The sequence below is a fragment of the Heterocephalus glaber genome, unplaced genomic scaffold (genome assembly GCF_053883595.1).
Source record: "Heterocephalus glaber isolate CG9 unplaced genomic scaffold, H.glaber_assembly_v1.0 deba00001497, whole genome shotgun sequence".
NCBI classification, from domain to species: Eukaryota; Metazoa; Chordata; class Mammalia; order Rodentia; family Bathyergidae; genus Heterocephalus; species Heterocephalus glaber.
The window spans coordinates 25,065,962-25,092,226 of record NW_028258320.1 but is presented as its reverse complement, the minus strand read 5'-3'; the positions used below and the strand labels follow the sequence as shown (position 1 = coordinate 25,092,226).

The 26,265-nt window shown below is 31.9% G+C and overlaps 1 protein-coding gene across 6 annotated transcripts in view; it reads right to left on the bottom strand.

Moving 5' to 3' along the window:
* Positions 1–2,810: 2,810 nt before the first annotated feature.
* Rtkn2 (rhotekin 2) overlaps positions 2,811–26,265 on the bottom strand; it is a 73,872-nt gene continuing 50,417 nt past the window's right edge. For 5 of the 6 annotated variants that reach the window (XM_087184809.1, XM_021239170.2, XM_021239173.2 and 2 more), the window contains 3 exons: positions 15,035–15,200; positions 9,477–9,584; positions 2,811–8,188 (listed from right to left, as the gene is read on the bottom strand). In XM_087184809.1, the coding sequence (XP_087040935.1) occupies positions 7,653–8,188; positions 9,477–9,584; positions 15,035–15,200 (810 nt within the window). In that variant the 3' untranslated portion in view covers positions 2,811–7,652. The remainder of the gene's footprint in view (positions 8,189–9,476; positions 9,585–15,034; positions 15,201–26,265) is intronic. The other variant, XM_021239171.2, reaches the window with a different exon arrangement.

Below are 26,265 nucleotides of genomic sequence, written 5' to 3'. Positions count from 1 at the left end.
GAGCAGGAGGAGTTCAAAAAAGGAAGGGGCCAGGGACCAAGGGCCAGATATAGTTCCCTAGCTCATGCCCCTATGGCCTACCCAGGATCCACCTAACCAGAAATGTGCTTTATTAATCTCATAGGCATCTCTCAAGCCAATCAAGTTGATAATGAAGATTAACCATAACATTAATCACTACATTTGCTTCAGCCTTTCCAACTTGTTTTACCCATCTTAATCTGAACCTTAACATATGCTAATTCTATTTTTGCCCTGTTACCTGCCCTATCCAGCTGTGGCTCCTTTCCTCAACTTCCATGATACTAAGCTCCTTTGATTGCTGAAACTCCAGGAACCCAGTGAATGGTCTATTTTACTCAAACCTCTAAGACCTAAAATATCCTATTATAATGTGTCCTGACATCATTGCAATATAGCCATAGAATATAATTTTACACTGTTTATTATTTTTATAGTAAAAAGATGTAAGGCCTTTTGAACATAATGGAAAAATTGCTTTGTAAAAGTTCTCATTTGCCTCTCTGATCACTCAGAGTACTTAAAGTTAGGTGCTTAATTGTTTGGCTACTGCTTTTGTTTCTTGTTTTTTTTGGTACCGGGGATTGAACTCAAGTCCTTGCGCTTACGCAGCAGGTGGCGAAACCACTGAGCTAAATACCCGGCCCTTGGCTACTGTTTTATGTAGTCCATACTGGTTTATATATTCTATAATCTTCACAGTTTATTTCCTTATGGTATATATTGTTTTAAATGTCTGCATCTAGATAGATTTATGTTAAATTTATGGGAGATAGGTCAAGCAGAAATTCATCTCAATATTCTCTACTATGGTTGGTCTTATTCATTAGAATGTGAGCATCTTGACAATATGTATTCTTTAAGTCAAAAGTGCAAAATATAGGGTTTGAGACAGAAAGAACAATATGTATTTGGATATATTTTTAGGTATTTCCTAAAGTTTTATGTACTATTAAGCCAATGTGTTCACAATGAGCAAAAAATGAAACTGAGCAGAGTTATAAGCAATTTTCATTGAGTATATATGTATCAATCAGCTATGTTCTCTTTATATATATTTTTACATACTTTATGCTGTGGTATAAAAATAAAGCAAGAACTCTAAGTACCAAGCACAGAGCTATGAGTTGCATGGATTATTTTACTTACTAATCTCAACTCTCTTATGAGGTAAGTACTATTTTTATCCTACAGATTTAAACAAACCAAATGAGGTTAAAGAAGAAAATATCCAGCCCCATCATACAGCTAAGTCGTGGCAGAACTGGCATGTAACCAAGGTCAAATTCCAGAATCCATACTCAAGTACTATGCAGTATGTCCAGGGCAAGGCTTCTCTACTCTTCTAAATTTGTTAAGTGTGTTAACAGGAAGTTACAGCAATGATTAAATAAGTTGCTTCATTTCTAGCACTCTGGGAGGATGAAGTGATTGCAAGTTCAAGCCCAGACTGGGCAATTTAGTGAGACTATCTCAAAATAGGAGAGTGTGTGGCCCAGTGTGAAGGCCCTGGGTTCAATCCTCAGTGTCACCACCAAAAAATAAAACAAACAAAATGTTTATTGAAATATTTGGCATAGTATCTTAAATATATACACATAATAAATATTCAGCAATCCATACTGTCATTATAATACACTATGATAGGGTTCAACGTTCAATAAACAAGCTCCTTGCCTAACAGGGTATGGTGGGCAGAATTCAAAAAGGCACTTCAAATATGGTATGGTATCACATATGGGATTGTATCACGCACAAAAAAACTTTCCAGATGTAACTAATGTTACTAAGCAATGGACCTTGAGTTAATCAAAAGGGAGATCGTCCTGATGAGCATCCCTCATTTAACGGGTCCTTTAAAAGCAAAGCACTTTCTTTCACTGGTAGCAGAAAAATCAGAGATTTGACATGCAAGAAGACGAGAGGAATTGTGGTTTTCTTTGGAGATTGAAGGGGCCACGAGGAACTGAATTCTGCAAACAATCTGAATAAGCTAGGAGAGGCAGATCTTCCCCAGAATGTCCAGATAAGGGTCTAGCCCAGCTAACACCTTGATTTCTGCCTACTGAAATCTTAAAACTCTCCTATTGAGTAGACCTCTGAAGTACCATTAACTAGTTAAGTTTATAGTAATGTGTCAATCAGGAAACAAACACAGAAACACAGGAGAATACAAAAATATAAATAAGAGATTATATACATACACACACACATATATTTTATGTATACACACACACGTAAAACAAATATAACTCAACTTAGGTAGAAGAGGGAACTGGTGAATTTAAAGGAGCTACCATTTGGAAGAAAACCCAAAATTTGTTGACTGCTGATAGTGGTTAGAGGGAAGTTTACATAAAGAAGAGAAAGAAAAGAGAGATCCTGGGCATATACAGCATAGCATAAGAAAAGGAGGAACAAGCAGAAATGACAGTCTGTGGAGGCAACACCTATGAGAGGAGAGTAGCAATTGTACAATGTGCCTTATAGTGTGGTAGGTAGGAGCTGGTTTGCAATGGTTCCTGTAAACTGTGGAAAGGGGCTGGATCTTTGCTCCACTACCATTAGTAGCATATTTTAAAAAAATCTTTTAAAATGAAATGAAAATACCTGAAGAATCAGAGTATTTTTATGAAATGTATGCATATATTATCTCATTTTCTATTTTGTATGTATTTAACATGTTTTAGTATTTGAGGTTAAATGAATAATTATTATGCCTTTTCTTCTACAAGAAAATTATAAACTTCCTATAATAAATTACATTAAATATTTAAGATAGCAAATTAAAAAATTTATTTATTCACAAAAAAGAAAATGTGCTTCCTTTACAATAGACAAAAACCAAAAATGTTTTGAAATAACAAAGAAAAGTATCCACTTTCAACAAAATTTATGTTGATCTTGAAAAATGCTTGTGATACAGCATGATTATGAATATATATAATCTTTCCAACCTTTTTCTCATTTAATAGTTACATTAACAGATTCCCATACCTCTTAAAAGCAAACTATTGCAACTGAAAAACAATTTTCAGTATAATTTACTTAAGTATCAAACACGTCAGGATTGTTATTTTTTCCTATACTCAGAAAAAGGAAAATATTTTAAACATTTCTGAAATAGTTTTTCTTTTTCTTAACTGAACTTTAAGGTATTTTGTTTATCTAAGTATACTGATTAGCTCCTCTCTTTAGAGAAAGGAAAGTTTTTTTTTCTAAAAAGAAATGTCAAATATTTCTAATCATACTACAGACTTATAAGTAAATGTTGAATATAACTGAGCTAGGGCTGGTCATTCCTGTGCCAACCTCCAACTCCCTTTCCTAAGTGCTCCACGAGAAAAAAAAAAATCATTACTGAGGGAGGTGAATTAAAATAAGTCTCCTTGTGTCTAACAGTGACTGAATATACTAGGTACACAAATTGCTTTTCACAGTGACTTACTCTGTAGAAATTCTACATCACTGACCTCAAAATAAGGTTACATCAAAGGATTTTTAAGACTGCATACACTTTAAGAAGGATAATATACAAACAATTAAATAAGTGTTAAGTATGCCAAGGTGTTCAGAGCATTAGTCTTCTAAGAAGTAGCCAGCTACTACATAAGTCTTTCCCTAAAATGATTCTACCATACTGTCTACTTCTACCAGTCTAGCTCAGAAGAAGATTCTAAGGAAATATGTTAGAAAATATCGTCATGAATCAGTTTCTGTAATGTGCAGAACTCTTTATCACATGACTTAGGGTTCTTTACCAGATATGTCTCAACAAATATGCTTAAACAAATATGCCTATGATACAATTAGTACCTTTTAATCCAGAAATTTTATACACATTAACAAAATTGTAAACAATGCTAATTACACAAGCATGTCAGAAAACAGTACCCTAGTATATTTTCAAATGAAATTCTGTCTTTTAAAAACTAAAAGGTAATATTTTTCCCAGGATTAACTAGGAAAATGCATAATCCAGAATAGTTTTCATATGGCTATTATTATAATGAAGTAAATATGAACATGTAAACATTTAAAAAGAATAATGCCTTGAAATGTAAGTCAGAAAGTTAACTCTATTTACATTATAGTTTAAGACTAATAGAACAATGAGGACAATTATTAGAACATAAATGATGATTAATTAAAGCTTAATTACTGTTCAATAATTCACTCTTTGAAAAAGCAATTGAGTTTTGACAAATTCTGACCAGAGGAAGAGATTTTTTTTCCTGCAAAAGCATTTTTCTTCTTGTTCCTGGTATAGCATTTTCTATCTAATATGGTTTTTTCTCATTTGTGGTAACACAGATGATTACATTTGAATGGCATTTAACATAACTGCACCAAACTGCCCTATAATTTCATTTTGGACTGAATTAATTAACTTCACAGTAGGTGGCTGAGGTGCTGCCCATAAGCCTAAAGAAATACTTGACTGCTTAACCTACCTTACATGAGTTGTCTCTAAATCACGGAAGCTTCCATTTTTAATAAATAGTACCAGGTAAAATACATTTAATGGTATTCTAAAAGCCGAAAGATTTATATGATCTGAAGAGAAACCAGAGTGTTATTTAATGGTATTCTAAAGGGTAAAGATAAGGCCTTTATAATAAATGGATTTAGTTTTCCAGATACATTCACATCCATTTAAAAGAAGTTTGGGGGCAACGCAGAGAGTTAAGGAGGATTTAACAAAACTCAGCAAGGCCTGTCATGCTTGATATTTACCTTAGGAAATGTGCATTTATAATGAAAAATATTCTTTGTCCTTGCAAGATGTTAAAATAATTATTTTGTAGCAATTAAAAATAATACTATCTTAAATGCTATTGTAAGAAATTTGTATTCTAGAACTTGAAATGTAAATATAATTGTCTAAGACATTATCTTCAAATTATCAAAATTATATCATAAAATATCTATTTTTCCTATATGCTTCTCTAATTATAATATAAAGACATGACAGCAAACTGTTTCAAGTTTATAGTCTTTATACATCCAGAGACAAATTAAAAAGGCAAACAAGGAATGTGAAAAGCCAGCTCATAAAAAAGCAGAAACCTTTCATGTTACATGGCATATTTCTATCGTAACTTCTGGTTCAGAAAATAAGAAAACAAATATTTCTGATGAACACCTTGACAGCATTTAACTCGGTATTTTTAGATTTTTTTTTAACACTGTAAAAGAAGGAAAATGGTAGTGGGAGAGACAGAAAAGAGAGAAAGAAGAAACAAAATCCAACTTTGTATTATAACTTTCCTTTTTAGGGGGCAGGTAAACTATCATTTAATGGGCACAATAATCAAAAGACAGGGAAATGGGAGGGGGAGGGGAAAAGAAAGAAAAGAATGGAATTTATATGAGAAAAAAGAAAAAATGGAAACAAAGTCTTTGTAGATAGGGAGGGGTGGAGGGGTTGAAGGGAGGGCAGGGGAATGGGGAAAAAATAAGAACCAAAATGGATTATGTAAACATGCAAATTTCCAATGATGAATGTCATTATATTGTATACCTTAAATGTACCAATATAATTAATAAGAAAAAGATGCAGCTGAAGATTGCTGGCTGATTTTTAAAGACTCTAACATATATATGGGAAGATGAGTTCCCAGAAATAGAATAATGTGGGGAAGTGGGGGTGAGCAGGGATGGGGTGGAGCACCAGCAGGCTTCACCTGAATGGTTCTAGGAAGGACTTCAGACCTGGTTCAAAAGTTCCCTTCTGAGAACACAACTGCTAGATAATGAATAAGTTGTCTTTCCTGTACAACTTAAATTCTTTCTGTATAATTACATCAGGAGAAATATGATTTGAAGTTTTACTACTGGTTTGTATTAAAGGAAAGCATCAATTAGGAAAAAAAGAAGGAATGCTTAGATGCCAATATCAGAAACAATTTTGCCTGCAGCATCTTCTAGCTGAAAAATTTAGTGGCAATGACAATCATAAATGGTGTCAATAACAGCAGTGATATTAAAAAGTAAAAAATTCAAATAATAATGTCCTTTAGGTTTTGAATATATCATTTAATGAAATGGCAATCACAACAGAAATTTATGAGACCCTTCCAGTAGAAAAAATAATGAGCTTTTTAGGTCACTTTCTTCTCACTAAATGCTATGTCTGCCCTGGTGACATTAGTCGCAAGAGATCTTTTGTCAGGTTCTAAGTAATCTGGCAGTTACATCATGCTCTACAAATAAAAAAAAAAGAGCGCTATCTAAAAATAACGAAGACTTCATTTAAATTAATCTTTTTTTGGTCAAGTGTTCATTTTATTTTGCAATAATGTAGCTCTGATCCAAATAGAGCTCTTCCTAGCTTTAAAAAGATCTCCAGAGATTATACACAGGGCAGTAATTTTTTATATTTTTACTTGCAATGACATTTAGGGTTCAGTGTGATTTGATATTTTTAGTGCTGCTGCTGACACCTTATGGAAACTTTTATTTGGAAATTCTGATTAGATTTTTAAAAACTATTTCCGTCTTGTTTACAAGAAGTGTTGTTATAAAAAAATGAATTCTTTTATTTGATATTCATCCTCTTATTATTTATTCCTCACTTGATTTCATAATCCTGTTTAGGTCACTATGATTAGTTGCTATGGAAATTACCTCCTATGGAAATGATTCCCATGTTATTGCTGTAAGAATATGAATTTAATGAATAATATCAATAGCACATATCAACCCTTACCAGAAAAAGGAAACTAATTAAAAAATTTAAAAGGATTAAATCCAAAATTATTACCATGGCCAACTTTCATGATTTTTTAAATCTGCCATCTGTTTTTCAAATAAGTATTAAATTTTAAGGTGTTAATCAGCTACTTTGGAATTTTCCTGAAATTGCAAAGTCATAATGGAAATTAGTACCACACACAAAAAAGTGGATGCAAAGAACATTTCATCTACCATTTCTCTGAACTAATAAATGTTATGCTTCACTTATGAGAGTTAATGTCAACAGGATTTCAGGGTTCATCAAGGAAACGACTTTGAATAGCACATTACAAATTCCCTTTAAACACAAAGAATTTAATATTCCAAAATTTATCCCAGGAATTTAAAAGGTCAAGACTATAAACTAGTGAGTTAAACAATAGATGAGAGCCAGTGAACCATTAGATGAGAATTCCAGAATGTTAAGAAGAAAATTTTCTTGGGTGGATTCTATAATTTGTGGTTTGAATAAAACCTTTGAAACATTCCATTAGTATTTAAATTCTCACCATGAGAATATGGCTCATATTTAACACATTTTAAATTACTAGACAGTCTCTCCCCAAAAGAAATGTTAATGCTTTCTTCTGCCTAGTGCTTATTCACTGCTTGGTACTAATTTAGGAATAAATTAACCCTTCCAACAATTAGGATATTGTCTAGAAACTGCCTCTTATACTCTATGGGGAAATCACTTACATTCTGAAAATCAGAAATAAAAGAAAAATCTATTTCTTCACCATAAAAAATGTTTCTATACCTAATAGCTTATTATTTATGTAAATCACTACTATATTTACCTATAAAATTATATAACATTACTACATTAACAATGCCTATCAATTAAGCCTCACAGTTACATTCTCTTCAATGTTTTATACAGTAAGGGTTTTCTATACTTGTGCCTGCAACCATGATCTAGGGTCCAAAATGTCTTTGATGGATTTCTGCCTTGGAGCTGGCGCTGGCTTAGCTTCAAAATTGGTTTTAGTGTCTGTGTGCTCACCATCAGTTAAACTGTTTTTCCTGGCAGGAAGAAGTTTTCGAGGAGCAGCAATTGGTTTCTGTAAGTGATGCATCAGGGTTGATAGTCTGGTATCCAAAGGCAAGGACTGCAATGTACTTGCCTTTCCCCAGTTGTCCTCAACCAACTGATCTGTGTTGGTCTGTGCTTTTAAGCTGAATGGAAGTTTATCAGGAGGAGGAAGGGGAGCTCGTCTCTTTTTCCTTTTCCCGTCATGTAATTGCTCGCTTGCAGGGGACAATACCTTTTTCTGGATAACCATTTTATGATTACCATCAAATATTGAGGCCCAAGGAGGTGGTGAGACCTCTTCATCCTGACCAATAATGAACTGTCCATTTGTTTCTTCAATTTTTTTTTGTATTATGTCAGTTAAACTTTCAAGTTTCACAGGTGAATCAATGCCTGCAATAATTTTAAGGGAAAAAATAGATGGGAAAAAATTCAAGAGCTTGCACTTTAATTGAATAAGTTATTATTTTTCAAACTAATAAGTTATCTATAATGGCCATCAAAACCTTAGAGTAGGGTAACCAATAAAATGTTTACTTGTAAGAATAACTGATCAATAGAACCCAAACCCAAAGATGTCATTCATTGTACTACAGACACATATTATATATTATACACATAATAGCTAGTGCATATAAAGTACATAGTGTATAAATATATACTACACATAACACACACTCACATGTATAAAAAATTCCAAAATAAAGAGGAGATATGAGTACTTTAAAAAATTCTATAGATTAAGAATCTTTTAGATAACTTTTTTGGGATTTGAAACCTTATTTTGACCTCTAGGAAAGCTTGATGGACAAGCTACGATGATTATAACTCAATCAGTATTCTTTCCTGTAGACCAGAAAAGTCTCTGATAAAGTGAAAAAACAAAAACAAAACAGAAAAGAAAAAACATCAAATCAAAATCCCAGTGAAGACTGTGAAGCCCTCACAACATTTTGGTGGTTAACAGTATTGGATGAAATCTTTCTTGGAAAAAACAGGGAAGCAGAGATAAATGTCTATTGAATGAATTACTGGTATTTTTCAAATGTGTAAACCTAAACAAATAATTTTTAATGTAACATTTTAAAGTATATGTAAGTGCAGGTACATTAGTAGCAAATTAGATTACAAGCTGCTGTTGACTTGTGCTTACATATAACAATATTCACTAAAGCAATCCCACAAGGATAAACAAACACCTTTTGAAAGTATGGGAAAATGGAATATTAATAGGTTAAGAAATTTAAAATTTTCTAAATTATTAGACTTCATTATTTTTGACCAGAGAGGAAAGCTTCCATTTACTAATATTTATCTATCAAAACTAAAAAAAAGGAAAATGTTCTAACCATGATTACATTTTAGAATCTGCAAACTTATATTCTTAGAATTTTATCAACTATTCAGCTAATACTTATTTTCAGTGACCTTTATTCATTTTAAACCCTAAAATTTTTGTCTGATTTAGAGCATTCAAACTAGGAAAAATGTGCATTCATTAGTTTTGCATTAATTCATCTATTAAACATGAGTTCCTTAGCTTATAATCATAGTCTCTTTTTATTCACTTTGATTGTGCCTTGAAAATTTTAGCATTTTAATGTCAATAGAATAAGCTGCTTGAGCATGGACAATGTTGTTTTTGTCATCCTGCAGCTTAGAAAAGATAAACCCCACTTACTCATATCATGGTAGACTGAGGTTGCCTCTTTTGTCAAAAACAAAGGTGGTTTCCGTGGTGACATGATCTCAATTTTCATAAGTTCTTCACAACAGTGCTTCCATTGGCCTAAAAAAGAGAAAGCCAGGCTAGTTTAAAACATAAATGTGAAGGTATATATTTCATTTTTAATAGATACCAATACTGTTTTGCTTTGAGAAATAACAGTGAATTTATAAATAAAGCATGGTCTTAAGGAAGCTTAAATAAAAACTTATTCTTAATTTAAGATCAAATTCTGCCCATATCTATTGAAAAAATAAAGTTCTACACACAAATATTAAGATCTCTAGGTTGTTACTATTTCACTAAACAGTCAACAATTTGCCTTAAAATTTATATTCATGGCAAAAGTTTGTGCAGGTTCTTTTCTTTTAAATATTAAATTAAAACATCTAGTACTCAATACAGTTGAAAGGTGAATGTCAGCTGGAATATAGGTGCCCAGAACAAGTAGAAAAAACATAAGAGTGAATCTCAAAAATATCTTTAATTTAAAAATCTTAAGAAATTAAGATTTAATAACTACCGTTAAAGTGATTATCATGCTTTTTGAAATCATCTAACCCTAGAAAAACATTGCATTTTTGCTTACACCAAAGATATATTAAAACTTTTTCTCATAAAGAAAAATCATGCAACAAAATTTTGAGTCTAATTTATTTTAGGAAACACTTTAAATAAAGCCATTAAAAAAATGGAGTAAGTCTTTGTAAATAGGGAAAGGTGGAGGGGGTGAAGGGAAGGCAGGGAATGGGGAAAAAATAAGAACCAAGATGCATCATGTAAAGGTACAAGATCCCAAAGATAAATGTAAATATATTGTATACCTAAAATGTACCAATAAAAGAATTTAAGAAAAAAAATATGGAATAAGATAAAAGCAATATATGGAATAAGGTGTTGTAAGTATTAAGTTAAAAATTTAAACTACAGACATTAGTTTTCCTTTTAATTATGTTTCATTATTTTAATCTTAAAATTTTCAGATTTGTCTCCTGACTAGATATCAAAAAATTTAATTTTTCCAAATTTATTGTGCATCCACATGTTAGATGGCATCTATGCTAGATACTATGTATCCACAAATTAATAAAAAAGTTATTGAGGTCCCCCACTTTTATGTGTTACACCAGTAGAAAAGTTTTGCTGCTGATTTATGCTCTACCTATCTCTCCTGGTTTTTTCTATCCTTAATATCCATATTTGGTATTCAACTTGATCATTTCCCATAGCTTAAAAAGTAAAGATATTTCATGTCAAGTCAAATTATCTATTTTTGTTGCTTCTGGTTGAATATACTGTCATGGAAAAATGGTAATATGTGCATAAATTTTAAGTCTATTACCTTAACAAGTTAAGAAACAAAAAAGGACCTTTCAGTGGGCTTTATTATGATGCTAAGTACAGAATGTGGTAAAAGTTTCAAAATAACTGACAGGGCAATACAAAGAGAAAATAAATTCTTGAGTACAAAGCTTCAAAGTTTGCTCTCCAGAATTTAAATCCAGTAGGATCTAAGATTTGACAATTTATTTCTCCCTCCATTTCCTTTTATAGATAAATATAATAAAAGGCAGGGTTTTTTCTTCTTGTGGCAGGGGGAAGAAAAAGCCCTTAGGAAATGATTCACTTTAAACTGGTAAATATTTTTCTGTCACATTCTTAGACAAATTATTATAAAGTATAGTATTTTCTATATATTGATAGATGAAATCATTTTATCATTAAACTAGTAGCAGAATACTAATCATATTGAAAATTGGAACATAATGCCACATTATTCTACAAGTTACTGATGTCAGATATACAAATGTGATATGTTCACTGGTCAAGATGTTACAATTGAAACATTTATTTTGCCAGGGAGTAAGTTTGTATGCATAGGTATATATGATAGCCAGTATGCTAATAAGAAAACAGAGACCTATATGAAATATTAAATGGAATTGTTTTGTTCACTTACCAATCTACATATGGAAGAAGCTGCCCACAATACTATTTATGTTATAATGTTCCCAGTCAAAATGATCTATTTTGCTAAGCTGCTAATGTAGCTGAGTATTTATATTAAACATCTGAAAAAAACCCTGATGTCTGCTCCAAGTCTTTAAACTCTGTTTCTTTGATCTCCTATTTCCATCCCCATCTCTACTGGCATTCCAGAGCAAATGTCATTCCTCTTTTAAATGTTTGTTAGCTCTCAAATATTTCAAACAGCAATTATGTTCCCCTTGCCTCCTAACCTCCACCCTTTGCTATTCTTCTCCAGGCCACACAGGCCTGCTTCCATCAGCATTTCCTCATGAATTCTAATTATCTCACCCTCCTGGTTTTCCACTCTTAAGTGTGGCCAGAGAGTTGAAATGTGCTCCAAATATTTAATTAGTCTTACTCTTGCTATCTTCCTCTACTTTGCTATACTATACACCACACTTCAAATAAGATCATAATAAGTACAGTCACTAGGAAAATAAAAATTTTAAAGTACAGAGTCAATATTTAGGATAGAATAAACACTTCCACCTTTGATTCTCATCTCCATATGTAATGAATTTTGAAGTATACTTCAAAAATGTAATAGAATTTTTACTTTAAAAATTACATAGATTTGCATTTTCTATCCTAAAAAGTATTAAATACCAAAGAAGTAGATCCAAGAACCAAGTTATCATCACTTTCTTACTGATAGTACAAAAATATCATAAAATTCTTATCCTTCCAACTCCCTACTTTAGTATAAATTATTTAAGATAATCTAGAAACTGAAACTATCCTCAATATTAAATATTGTATATTTTGGCATTATTATCTTCATATTTTGGCATTATTATCTTCATGTACTTTCTGTTTTAATTCATCTAGAAAGTATAAAATATCAGAATTGTTTTAAAAATAATACACCCTTTTGTGTATTAAGATAGACTCTTCAGATCAGAGTATTCAGGAAAGCAGTTAAACAATATAAGCTATTGAGATGGTAAGTGAGTTATTTTAATGATGTAATAAAATATTTTACAATTTTGGCAAGATGGTCATTTAATAGGAAAATAACTCACCAAAATGTTTCCACTTGAATTTATTGATAATGTGAGACATGTGTGTAATTCAATATATACATTACCCATATGTATACACAGACATTTTTAATATTTTCCTACTGATATGAAATTTAAAATTGGAAATTTTGTGAGTGTTTTCCTTGTCCAATAGAGCCTGTTTCTTTTTAGTGATTTAACAACTTCTTGAGGGCTGCACTTTCAAAGTCCCAGACTGTCCACAGACATGTACAGTATTTGAGATAAGGTGGACCCAAGTGTACCTATAAATAAAACCTTCTCTTATTTATTTATTTATTTATTTTTATTTTGGTACTGGGGATCGAACTCAGGTCCTTGGCTTGCGAGGCAGGCGGTGGAACCATTGAGTTAAATCCCCTGCGCAATAAAACCTTCTTATGAGACTATTTTAAACACACATTAACAGTAGGACAGTATCTAGAAATTATCGCCTACAAGTCATAATTAGGTTGTGTGCCTCCTGAAGGTTTTTCCATTTCTGTATTATAAATAAATGTTTGCATATTAAAATTCTGATTTTTCCCAGAGACAAGTACTATAGATAGACAGACAGACAGACAGATAGATAGATAGATAGATAGATAGATAGATAGATAGATAGATAGATAGATCTAGATCAGATGCAGTGATCTGTTCATTAGAACACAGTGTTGGGGATGGCAGCCTGAATGCACAGACTTGCAGTGACAGTGGAGGAGGAAAGTGGAGACAGCCTGCTGTGTGTAAGTTCTTATATGATAACTATGAATTCTTGTACAAAAACAAAAGCTGGAAAAAAAAAAGAAAAACAAAAATACAGTTTTTATTTTGGAAAAAAAAAAAGAGTAAATGCATACAGAAAATGTGGTATATTGACACAATGGAGTATTACTTAGCCATAAAGGAAATCTGAGTCATTTGTAGGAAAATGTATGCATGTTGAGACATAGTATTAAGTGAAGTAAATCAGACACATATACTTAAATATAGCATCCTTTCTCTTATATGAGAAATCCCAAAGTACAGTATAAATGTTCTAAAGAGCAAAGTAAAGGATGGATAATAGGAATTAGGGGAGAGGGATCTAAAGATGGAGGGAGGGGGAAGAGCTCAAGGGGAAGGGGAAGTAAAAAGAATTAAGGTATGTTATGTACGTGTACCAACTCCCCACAATGAATGTAATCATTAGGTAATACAAACATGTACTAAATAAAATAAATAAAATTTTAGCCATTAAGGAAGGTATCATTAAAGTGACCCGTCTAAGATCTGCTGAAATTTTGAAATAAAGAATGTTTTGCAAACTGATAAACATGGAATGAATAGTTAAACATTTATTGAGTGCCTAGGGATGGTATTTATGGAAAACAAGTCCTAAAGAATTTAAGACTACACAAGGGGATCCTCCTCTAGTTCAATGTCATGAACCAGAAACCTCTTTAGGCCTCAGTTTTCCTTGCTTTAGAGCACAGTGAAATAATTTCTAACTCATGGGGATGTCATGAAAAATAAATCAAGCATCGTGTTCATGGGAGGTAATCAATAAACTTAGCTGTCTCTCTTGCCTCTTTCCCAATCTTCATTAAAATATCTGATAAAACCATGAATCAGAGAGTAAAAAATTATTCTGAGACCTGAAGGTATTAACTCTTTATAGTGTTCCAGAAAACAGATTCACTAAATTGTCTCTAGAATTATTTTTATGAGACACAGAAATAACTTTTCATTGTATGGAAATGGCTCTACTTTGTAATTCTATAGAATATCATTCTACAGACATAACAAATATGCTGTTAAATTTACTTTCAGTAAATACAAATAAATGCTTTAAATTAAATATTTAAATTTAAATATTTTCCTATTGGTAAAAATTCTTTAAATTGAAAATTAAAGAACCCTATACATTACTGCCACCCTATTTTTTTGTAATCCATGCCATTCGACAATGTTATTGAGATAAAGAAATCATATGTGAAATTAAAAAAGAAAAAACTCTGAATCATATTCAAAATGATATTATAATACATCTAGAGTTTACATGTTACATAAAAATGAGGCTTCTTCTGAACATTTCAATATTTTAGGATCATCATTGTCCTGGAAAAGATTTTTGCTCCTCAGCTCTCTTCTTATCTTTTAAATCAAACACATTGCCCTAAGAAGACAAAATCTAGTATTTTGAGAAAATGTCATCTACTTGTTTAGTGACCAGAGCAATGCTAGGAATTCAAAGGTATACTATATGAGAGACAGGTACTGGAAAGACACTTTGGAGAAAAGAGATTAATGCACTGAAGATATACTGCCAATTTTTTTTCAAGTGCATCAAAATTTTTTACTACAAACTCTCTCTTTTTTTTTTTTTTTACAAATTCTTAAGGTTACAATTTTAATAGATTGCTGTGTGTAACCTTTCAGGATTCATGAATACACTACTAGAAAATCCAAATATCTACTTACTAAGATCAAAGAAATGTTGCCAGAAAGCTTCCATCCACTGCTGAAGATCTGCTTTACTGTCAACTGCAAAAATATGAGTTGTAGCTTGTCCAGCAAGAGGGTTAATGACAGAGAAATTATGGATTCTTTTTTTGGCATCTTTTTCCATTGCCCGAATTCTGGTTTCCTAAAAATTAAGACAAGTATTGGTGTTTTTCAAAAAAAGCTTCCTCTAGTGATCAAAGAAGTGTTTTATTGCTTGGTTACAATTTTCACACAAGATGTAATTATAATCTTAATGTTCATCATTTGAAAGTTAAAATATGTAGCTTTGAGAATTTCAAACAACTCTAGAAAGTTTTAGAAAGAATGCTTTGTACTAAAAAAACCTGTAAGTGTAATATATAGCACTTATACTAAATTATGAAATTAAAACATAACCTGTTTTGATATATCTCAATTTAAGTAGGAGTTTGCTGTCTTTTATATACATCCTAAAATTTTCAATAAAACAAGTACAGTATGTCATAATTTTAATGTGGATTATATTAACTATACTTCCAACAGTAATAAAACTGAATCAGTAGTTTCTTATTCTAATATTCATACATATTACAATGTTATCAGTTAAAGTAGTAAAACCATAACTTAGTGTTTATTGCAGGGAACCAGGTTTTCCTCATTAACATTTATTTCATATGTAACATTCATTTACAAAGCTAACAGTTAAAGATCTATAAAGTAATCCTCATAATATTAAATCCTCATAATATAAAGAAATTAGATATTGAATATAGCATTCTACCACAAAGGCAATGGTTTCATTAATGTTAATAGTAACCTTTTCAGATGGTACCAGGCATGACATTGTAATGACACTGATTGTGTCTACATGTACAAGAAAGACGTGAACTCCCAAGTCACCTACAGTACTTCCATGCCACATGGCAAACTAGCAACTACATGTAGTTCAGACCATAGAGTTATCCAAACATAGGGATTTTACTGCCTATATGATTAGTTTTACACTGCCTCAGGGCAGCACTATCCAGTAGAAACATAATGTGAGCCATACCCAATGTAATTCAAAATTTTCTAGAAACCACACTGAAAAAAAATAAAAAGAGTGAAATTAATTTTAATAGTACACTTTATATAACCCAACATATTCAAAATATTTTTATTTTAATATGTAATCAATGTAAAAATTTGAGATATTCTATAATCTTTTTTCATACCCTGTCTTCAAAATCCAGTTTGTATTTTACACTTAAATCTCAATTCAGATCAGACACATTTTAAGTGCCCAACAGCCCCTGGGGGCAGAGGAGCCATAGAGGAACATGCTTACGCCTATGTGTGGTGAAAAATATTTTGGTTGGCAGTTACAAAAGCTAGTGTACCTTAACTTGGAACAACTGTCTTACAGGTTTTATATGTTCTTTAGCTTATTAGTCTGGTTTTCAATCTGTATATATGATAATTAACTTCATAAAGTCTTATAAGATAAATGAATGATACTGGAAAGATAAAAGGAGGAAAAAAAGAATTAAAATGTGTTATGTACATATATCAATTCCCTACAGTGAAATGTAATCATTAATGTACTACAAATGTGTACTAATGAAAAAAAATTCTTTAGTTGAGTATAAGGTGAAGATAAACTGTATGTACAGTGACAACCAAAATGTATACACATAAAATGATGTTTATGTGGGTATTAGGGAAGTAGCAAAAAGAAGAAAAACTATTCTGTGAAAAGTAAGTAAATACAAGCAGGTTAATACCATATATACTACACAAGGAGTTCTTTTCTGAGGGAATTCATACTTATTCAAAAATCACATGGGAAAATATGTATTCTGTACAAAGTAAACATAACTTTGAACATTTAGAGTATCACAAAATGTAAGGAGTGATAACCATCAAGTCATTCTATCCTGTCACTGTAGGAATCTAAGAATGCTGAATGTTATTTAAGGATTATAATGGGACTTATGGCTAGAATCTTCATTTATCATATAACAGGTTCTCTCTACACTTATAAATCCCTGGTAATAAACTTTATGAAGTAATTATTTATATGTCTTTTAAGTAATTCTTTATACAATATAAAATATGCTGTCCTAAATGGCATCCTTGCAAACTGAAAAACACACCTAATTGATCTCCTTAAAAAAAGTATTCTTGTTATTAAAATTGTGCTTCCTTCCATCCAGTTTCATGTTAATACAATTTCCTGACTAGTTTTTATAAATGGAATTAAAAGAGATTCAACTTTTTAAAAGAATGTGATTTTTATAGATGAATGTTTGTATTTTTACCAAGGTATCACTGAAATGAAACTGCTGTGTAGAAAATGTGATGAAGCAGATCATCTATATCCTCCTAAGAAAATAAAATATACAGATAAATACTGTACATTCCATTAACTCTGGTTACCATAAGTACCATTACATTTTTAAACGTGAGAAGTTATAAAAGGTGCAAATGAAATGCAGAATTTGAATTGATTTCTATATTTTATCACCCAAAATGATTTAACTAAGGGAAACTTTAAACTAAAAATTACATGTCAAAGGAAAAGTAGTTATAAAAAGTTCCTCGAACGTCAGGAAATTTACAAACTGTTGTTAGTGTAGGCAAATACCAGTAATGATGCTCAGGGCTTCACTTCTCAGAAAGTGAAGTGATTAGAAAACACTTAGGTACATTTTAGAACTGTTATGACTATGGACCCATAAAAAGTACAGGTGAGGGAAATACCTCTTCTGAGGAGGGCATGAAAGGTGCAATTGGGAAATTTCCCCTCAGTATTTTTTTTTTTTTTTGGTACTGGGGATTGAACTCGGGACCTTCCACTTGAGAGGCAGGCGGCAGAACCACTGAGCTAAATCCCTGGCCCTCCTCTCAGTATTTTTACCACCTAAAATATTGTCTAGCACCTAATGAGTGGCTAATAAATGTTTGATGAATAAAAAGAATGACTAAAAAAAAACCCATTCAGATAATGCTAAAAGAAAGTTTTATATTAATAGACTCAGATCTTAGAAGGAGTTCTCCACATCGACTCTTTAATGTATAAAGAAATGTGTTCTAAGAAAGAAGTGTTCCATGTGAGACAGAGTTTTTCATTTTGTTTGTGGTATTCTCAAACTGTTCAGTTGACACAAGAGGCTATATATTCAACTTTTACTGATTTGTGGATGGATGTGATATTATTATGAAATTTTAATAGGTAGCTGGCTTTGTTTTAATAAAACAGTACAGAGGGAAGTATAACCTTCCACTACATAAAATGGAGGAGGCACCCAGAGTAGGCCATATGAAGTCTACCAAAACCTAATCTGAGGAGTCAATTTTGTTACAAAAACAGAACAAACTGAAGTCAAATTTTCCTTCGGGTTTTTCATTATTTTGAGTTTACACTGTTCTTTAACATTCTATCTCTGTAGAAATGGAAAATTACTAGACCAAGACTAGCTTTATACGTTGTTTCTTATTTTACTTTTGACTATATGACCTCAAATAGTCTACTACTGCAACCAGATTATGGTCTGTAAAAATGAATCGGTGATCACTGGAGAAATGCCTAATTACCAGGCTGGGTGTAAGAAATGCAGATGATAATTCTGGAACATTTTATCCTTTCCAAAATCAAAGATTACTAGGGTTGTGTCAAAAGTACTCAAGAACCAACCCAAAGAGGATTCCATTAGTCAAAAATGGAACAATTAAAGCATCAATAATAATAGTAATGGATTAATAATAGTAAAGGATTAATGTCTTTAAATTAAATCTATAAATTCAGTGTATTTAAATAAACTAACTTACTAATTCACCTTTGGAGGGTACTAGGAAACTATCTCATTGTTTTGGTGACTGATATGAATGTAAAAATATCAGGAATTTATCCTGCCTTCCCTGCAAGAATTGTACCTCAGAGTAACTAAATCAATTATGTAGATATCCTAGCCAATAAATGAAGAAAGAATGTTAAAATATTAGGAATTCACAATCTGCAAAAAAAACAAAGGACCTAAGAAATGATCATCAATTGATATTCATATGAGTGAAAACCCATTTTGTAATTTCCCCCTGATATAGGTATACAATTTTCTAAAATGTATTGTTACCAACTAACCAATAAACCTGAATATGATCCAAAAGATGTTAAAAAAGAAAAAGAAAAAAAAACTATCAAAAGATGCAACAAGCAAAATGCAGATTATGGAAAACTCTGTAGGATAAGTCAATTTCTTCAACAAATATAAAAGAGTGTATTGGGGAGGCAGGAGGGGCTAACAGATTGAGGCTCAAAAAACCTCAACAATCAGCTGAAATATATGGCCATTATTTGGATTCTGATTCTAAAAACTGTTACAAAAATTATGCAGCTGAGAGATTTGAACACTGCCTAGATTTTTTAATGATATATTAACTATAAAAAACTACAATTTCTTGTCACACAACTGGGGTATTTAAACTCAAACATAGTCTCTAGGAGTCTAGAGTAGGGGCCATGTTTAAGGGTATGGATGAGTCCATTTATACTCTTCTCTGTATAGATTATCTTAAAATTTTACAAAAATTTAAAAAAATACAAATATAAAAAAATAGAGCCAAGCATGGTGCCACACGCTTGTAATTGTAGCACTTTGGGAGTCTGAGGCGGGAGGATTGCTTCAAGTTCAAGGCCAGCTTGGGCTACATAGTGGGTTCAAGGCCAGCCTCAACTACGTAGTGAGACCCACAGTGATATCCTACATTGTCTGTCTCAACAAACAAACAAACCAAAGTCTAGTAGGTGTCTCTTTCTTAACTGTAATGGAAATAGTATTTTCATGTTTTCTTCATAAACATGTAAAGATAAATGGCTTCTTTGACACATGTTTGACCTAAAGTCCTGTTAATCAGGAATAAAAACAAATAAAGCTTGCTGCTTAGAACAAGCTTCAGATTTTATACATAGCCTAGTGACAAAGAAAGCACACCACCATAGTAAGTGGCAAGGAATATCAGAACTATGTAAAGCATAACATAAATTAAACCAAGCCTTTTGGTTTGGAATTAGTTTGATATTCTTTTTTTTTAAATAAATTAATAAAGTCAGATTTAAACTTCTAAAGAAACAGACTATTTGAAATATTATTATAATTGATGATGGACAATTTGAATAGTTGATAGGCCTCAGAAGACTCACATAAACTCATAAAATCCCATGTGCTTCACAACAACTTTGCTTTCTAGGGTCCATGATAAATAAAATAGTTAAAAGTAATTTCAAGACAATTTAATAAAGGTCTAGCATACCAAGTAGTGTTATTGACTTGTGTAATGCAGATTACATTATTAAAATGAATGATGTATAGGATTTAAATCAAGAAAAGACTATTGATCTCAAATGGGTACCCACACTTCTTTTCCATCCCACTCCCCCTCCACTGGCAATGGATAAAGCTTTGCCCAATAAAATGCTTTGTACAATGTATAGGAGATTCAGTTAAGCACCCATTATTGAGAATGTCTTGCTCAACAACATTCTTACTAAAGTTTTTTGAAGTTGAAGCAATCACTTTGAAGTAAATCACCCTTTTAAATTTGGATTGAAAAGGGGAGGGGAGTAGCTTTTAGGCTTTTCTTCCCTTAACGTGACTATTTCCACAGATGGCTCCCTATGAAAATTAATGAACTAACTTAGGCTTACAGGAAATGCCATTTAGAAGGACAAGAATTATAGTTAGAGAACAGATCCTGTGAATAAAGTAAAAGAACTATTATTTATATACCTCAGCAACTGAACAATTTGTTTCCACATGACTTTAAAGTAGCATTAAAAAAATTATTTTCTAAACCATAAAAGAAAAAAGATGACCAAAAGAAGAACTCTAACTTATATTTAATGTTTAATGCTATTACACTTTAAAAAATTTTAGAGACTCAGTATTGAAAATATACTAAAAACCAAGACAAAAACATTATTCTTAAGTTTTATTTGGTCCTTATAATATATAGCAGAAAATACCAAACTGACATGTATCAAAGATCCTTTCTTTATTTAAAAATACAAAAATTGCATGTGTCCCTTAAAAATTTCCAGAGAAAACAATATGTACATGTAACTATTTCAAAAGATGATTGTAAACTACATGAACTGCAAACATGTACAAATAAAATCTTTTTTAAAAGAGATAATTAAAATACCTACCTTGCATTTTAAAACCAAGTAATTTGAGACACTAAACAGGTATAAAATTTATAAATTAAAAAAAAAGTTAAATGGATATTTTGGGGACACTGGGGTAATCTGAATATAGATGATATATTAAATGATATAAGAAAATTATTATTTTTTAATTATTAATTTTAATAGTACTATAATTACATACATAAGAAGCCCCTATTTTTAAGAGTTGTATGTTGAAGTATTCATAGATCAAGTGTCATAATGTTGAAGTCTTATGTTTACACAGATCAGCAGAAAATATAGACACATATAAAGAGATATGCTAATATGACAATACTGTTAAAAGTTGGTGGTGGGTATATAGGTGATCAGTATAGCTTTTTATTTTTCAACTATTCTGTAAATTTGAATCATTTTATAAGTTGAGAAAAATGAATACAAATTAATAGATGTATTTTGTGACTGGGATAATGTTTGACTTTTTCAAATATGAAGATCAATGACATTTACTATAAAGGAGGGGTTCATGTGATATATGTGCACCCATGTTCATACCAGCACAATTTGTAATAGCTAAAACTTGGAAGCAGCCCAAATGCCCATCAACTGGAGACTGGATAAAGAAAATGTGTGTTTTTTATAAAATGGAGTACTACTCAGCCATAAAAAATGAGAAACTAGAGACATTTGTAGCTAAATGGTTGCACATGGAGGCGACACTCTTAAGTAAAATAAATAGGACACACATGTATAAATACCGAGTAGTTTCTCCGTGTGAGAAACTGAAAGTGCAAATAAGGACTAAAACGTATAATAGGTAATGTGAAATAGGAAGAAAAGGGACAAAGGGGAAGGGGAAGTGGGAGGGGTAGAGGAAAGGAAAGAAGGGAATGGAATTAATATGAGAAAATGGAAAAATGGAAACAAAATCTTTGTAAATAGGGAGGGATGGAGGGGTTAAAGGGAGGGCTGGGCAAGGGTGAAAAATAAGAACCAAGAGAGATTATGTAAAGGTGCAAATTTCTAATGATGAATGTCATTATATTGTATACCTAAAATGTACCAATGATTAGAATGAATAATTGGTAATGCAAACTAGGAAGAAAAGGTCCAAAGGGGTAGGGGAAGTGGGAGGGGCAGGGGAAAGGAAAGAAGGGAAAGGAAAAATGCTGAGAAATGGAAAAAATGGAAATAAAGTCTTTGTAAATAGGGAAGGGTGGAGGGGGTGAAGGGAGGGCTAGGAATGGGGAAAAAATAAGAACCAAGATGCATCATGTAAAGGTACAAGTTCCCAATGAGAAATGTAATTGTGTTGTATACCTAAAATGTACCAATAAAAGAATTTAAGTAATAAAAAGAAAAGGAGGGGTTCAAAAGAAATCTAAAGGGGAAGGAGGAACTGAAAAATATAGTTTCTACAATGAAAAAGGCCAGGAAGCAACACTGAAGAAAATGAAGATGGCATCATTACTGCCTCGTAAGCGCAAGGTCCTGATTTTGATCTCCGTTACAAAAAAAAGAAAGAAAGAAAATTAAGATGGCAGTATTATAAAGTTAGAAAATGGAAGACTTTGACATTAGCTTCAACTTTGAGATCAGCAATTAAATTATATTGATTTTCCCAACTGTAGCTCTTACCTCATGTTTAATTTTTCAAATTCTCTTTTGCACTTAGATAAAAGTCATTACAGTGGGGAGAGATAGTTAAAGGATTAGTTTTCAGGATCAAATATGGTACATGTTGTCCCCAAATTTAAGGCCAAGTCCATGCAAATTACTAGATTAATAATTTTCCTGTGAATATATGATAGTCAATTGTGGCATAAGCACAGGAATTTCTAAGTATGCTGATTTTAGTCATCCTAATAATGCCACTGATTGACTACAGAATCCCATTAGTCACCTGGCCATCAGCCTTTATTACTACTAGAAAAAAATAAATCAACTAAAAAAATGGTCAATTCAGTCAGGCTATATAAATACTGTTATGACTACTCTGGAATTATATCCATACCATTATGGCCAGAAATACAGATGTAATGGTATAATAACAGGGGAGTTTCATTATAAGTGCCTTCCTAAATTTAAATGGTAAAGATTCAATACATGCCTAAGTGATCACTTTGAGGTTTATTGTAGCTTCAAGCTCATTTTACTGCCACTTCTGACTTTTAAAACTGACTCAGGAGTGTGTAAGGATACAAGAAAAAGTCTAATTTTGCCTTCCAAATCCAAGCCTAGTAGTATGTCTCTGAGGAAACAGAAAAACAGTCTATGAAGTTTTATCTTTTGTTCCCTACCTATCAGGAAAACAGTGAGTCACCTAATTTTCCCTAACAGTTTGGCAAGTTCTATCTGATCTCCAAGTCTGTTTCTTCACCTGTAAAACAGAAATAACATATAGGAATCCCATGCCTACTTTTTGAAGGGCTGAGATACATGGGATAAATAGCTTAAAGACAATCTTCAAAGAAACCTAATGACTTTAAAATTATCATTTGTTTAGATTACATTTTAATTTGGTTTATGACTGTTCATATTCCATGGTACAACATGTAAGAAAAATAGGTAGGATTCCATTTTTACTACCCATTTATCTAGTAAAAAAAATCCAAGTTAGAGTTGACTCCACAGATACCCCTCACAGGCTTCGTGGCCAGGGTGCAGGAAAACATTGCCAATAACCCAACTCCACCACCACCTCCTCCACCAGATGACATTCCCATATTTGATGACTCCCCACCTCCACCTCCCCCTCCCCCAGTGGACTATGAGGATGAGGAAGCTGCAGTAGTTCAGTACAATGATCCATACGCAGATGGGGATCCTGCCTGCCCCCCCAAGAATTGCATTGAAAAGGTTGTTGCAATATATGATTATACAAAAGACAAGGATGACGAGCTGTCATTTATGGAGGGTGCAATCATTTACGTGATAAAGAAGAATGATGATGGCTGGTATGAAGGAGTCTTCAGTCGAATGACTGGCTTCTTCCCTGGGAACTATGTTGAATCAATCATGCACTATACTGATTAATTTTTTTATTTGTTTTGCTTTTAAAGTAGATTCTTATTACTCATACTGTGGACTATTACAGTTAACAGAATTGTCTTAATGTTTTAAAATGTGCTCATATTTTCAGGATATGTTGTTTATTGGTATATTTGAATGTCTACCTATAAAGATAAATCTTTGCGGCAGTTTGTGTATTGCTCAACAGCAATTTATACAAGAAGCTGCCCATAAATGATTATGCTTATGTACTTACACATTGTTAACTTTATGACCAGCCTAAATATTCTGGGGAAGTGGGGGTATAATATTTAACAAATCATGATTAAGATTGTACCATTACATGTCTCAGTGCAGCATGGTTACTAATACTATGTCAGACTAATATTAAAATCAGAAAATTTAAATGCTGGTGCTGGCCATACTTCTGGTTTAGATTCTCTCATTTTTAAAAACTGTTTAAAGCATGCATAAAAATTTATGTATTAAAATATACTTAACAATTCCAAGATGCTTCCAATTTGTGTACTACTTATTGGAGTACTCATATTAGGTGAGTCGCTAAGGTCTCCATGTGAAACAAACACAAAGGATTATCTGTAATGTTGTAATTTGTACCTAAGTTTTTTTATGAGCGAATTTGCATTATAAATTTTTCCATTCATAAACACGTAAGTGGACCAAAGGTTTTTGTCCTTTCCTTCACTGGTTTGCTTTTAAAAATACAAAAACTGATTTATTGCAGAATTATCGTTCTATTTTCTCAATATATTAACTTGGAAAAAAATTTTAGCCTTATCTCAATGTGTCCCAATAGCAATGTGATGGATTTTTGCAATTTAAAATCTAAGATGATTATTTACAAGTCAAGTCAATCTACTGAATTACTTTTTTAAAGTAACTTTTGAAGCTAAGAAAATATTTCAAAGTATGTACATCATTCTGTAGGTAAAATTCTTAAGGACTGCCTTGTTAGTCCTTTAGTTTTACAGTGGACTGTTGTACACTGGTTCAGTAAAAGGAACTTACAAGTATCTTTTACATACTGTAAAAGCGGATGCAGTTAATTTGTGAATAGGCGCTATTTAATCTACTGCCTGGCACTAGCAACATTAAGATTTAAAAATAATTGAGAAAGGTGAAGCATACTGCAAAGAGATATACTTACTGAACCAACAGATCTGTATTGTCTTTTGACATAATTGAAATGCAACACATGTACTTTGTGTGTCTCTTTTTAATTTAAGAGAGGGTTAGAGGGATGTTTTCTTCTCTTTTTATCTTGTGTATAATTCTGTATTGCTTAGGATACTAAAGTAGAACACTCCAGTATGGGTTTCTGTGTATTGAAGATTTATTTGGATTTCAAATTTCAGTTATGTACTGGGCATTACAGACTTAAAAACAGCACAGTGAATAGTGAGATTAGTGCAAAACATTTCTGAAAATTAAAGACCATTATTGCTACCAAATCAATGTGACTGTTTCATATGCATTTTGCCTTTAATTTTAAACAAAGTATCATTAGTGATCAGCTAGCTAACTTCTACTTCCTTTTTCAAATTGAATGTTCTCTTAATTTGTATATAACCTGTTGTCTAAATTTTACATACAGTCTTTTATAATAAACCATCTCCTATATGAAAAAAAAAATCCAAGTTAGCATAATCACATATGGGAGAACTCTTGCCAAAAATATTAAACCTGAATCTAGTGAAACAATTAGTCCACATATTCTAAGAGAAAAAAATTGGCTTGGACTTTTAAAAAGTGTCACTGCCGTGAAATACCCAAACAAAGGCAGGACATGAAGTGCATAATTTAGATAAAAGGAAACAAAGACATGGTGGCCATGAATTCTGGACCAAACAATAAATAAGAATTAGAAAAAAACTAATTTGGGGGACAATTGGAGCAATTTGTTCTGTATATTAGATAATATATCAACAATAAACTTCTTCAGCATGATAATAGAATTATGGTTATGAAGAAAACTGTCCTTGTTTTTAAGAGAAACATGTTGAAACATTCAGGGTGCTACATTGTTTACAAC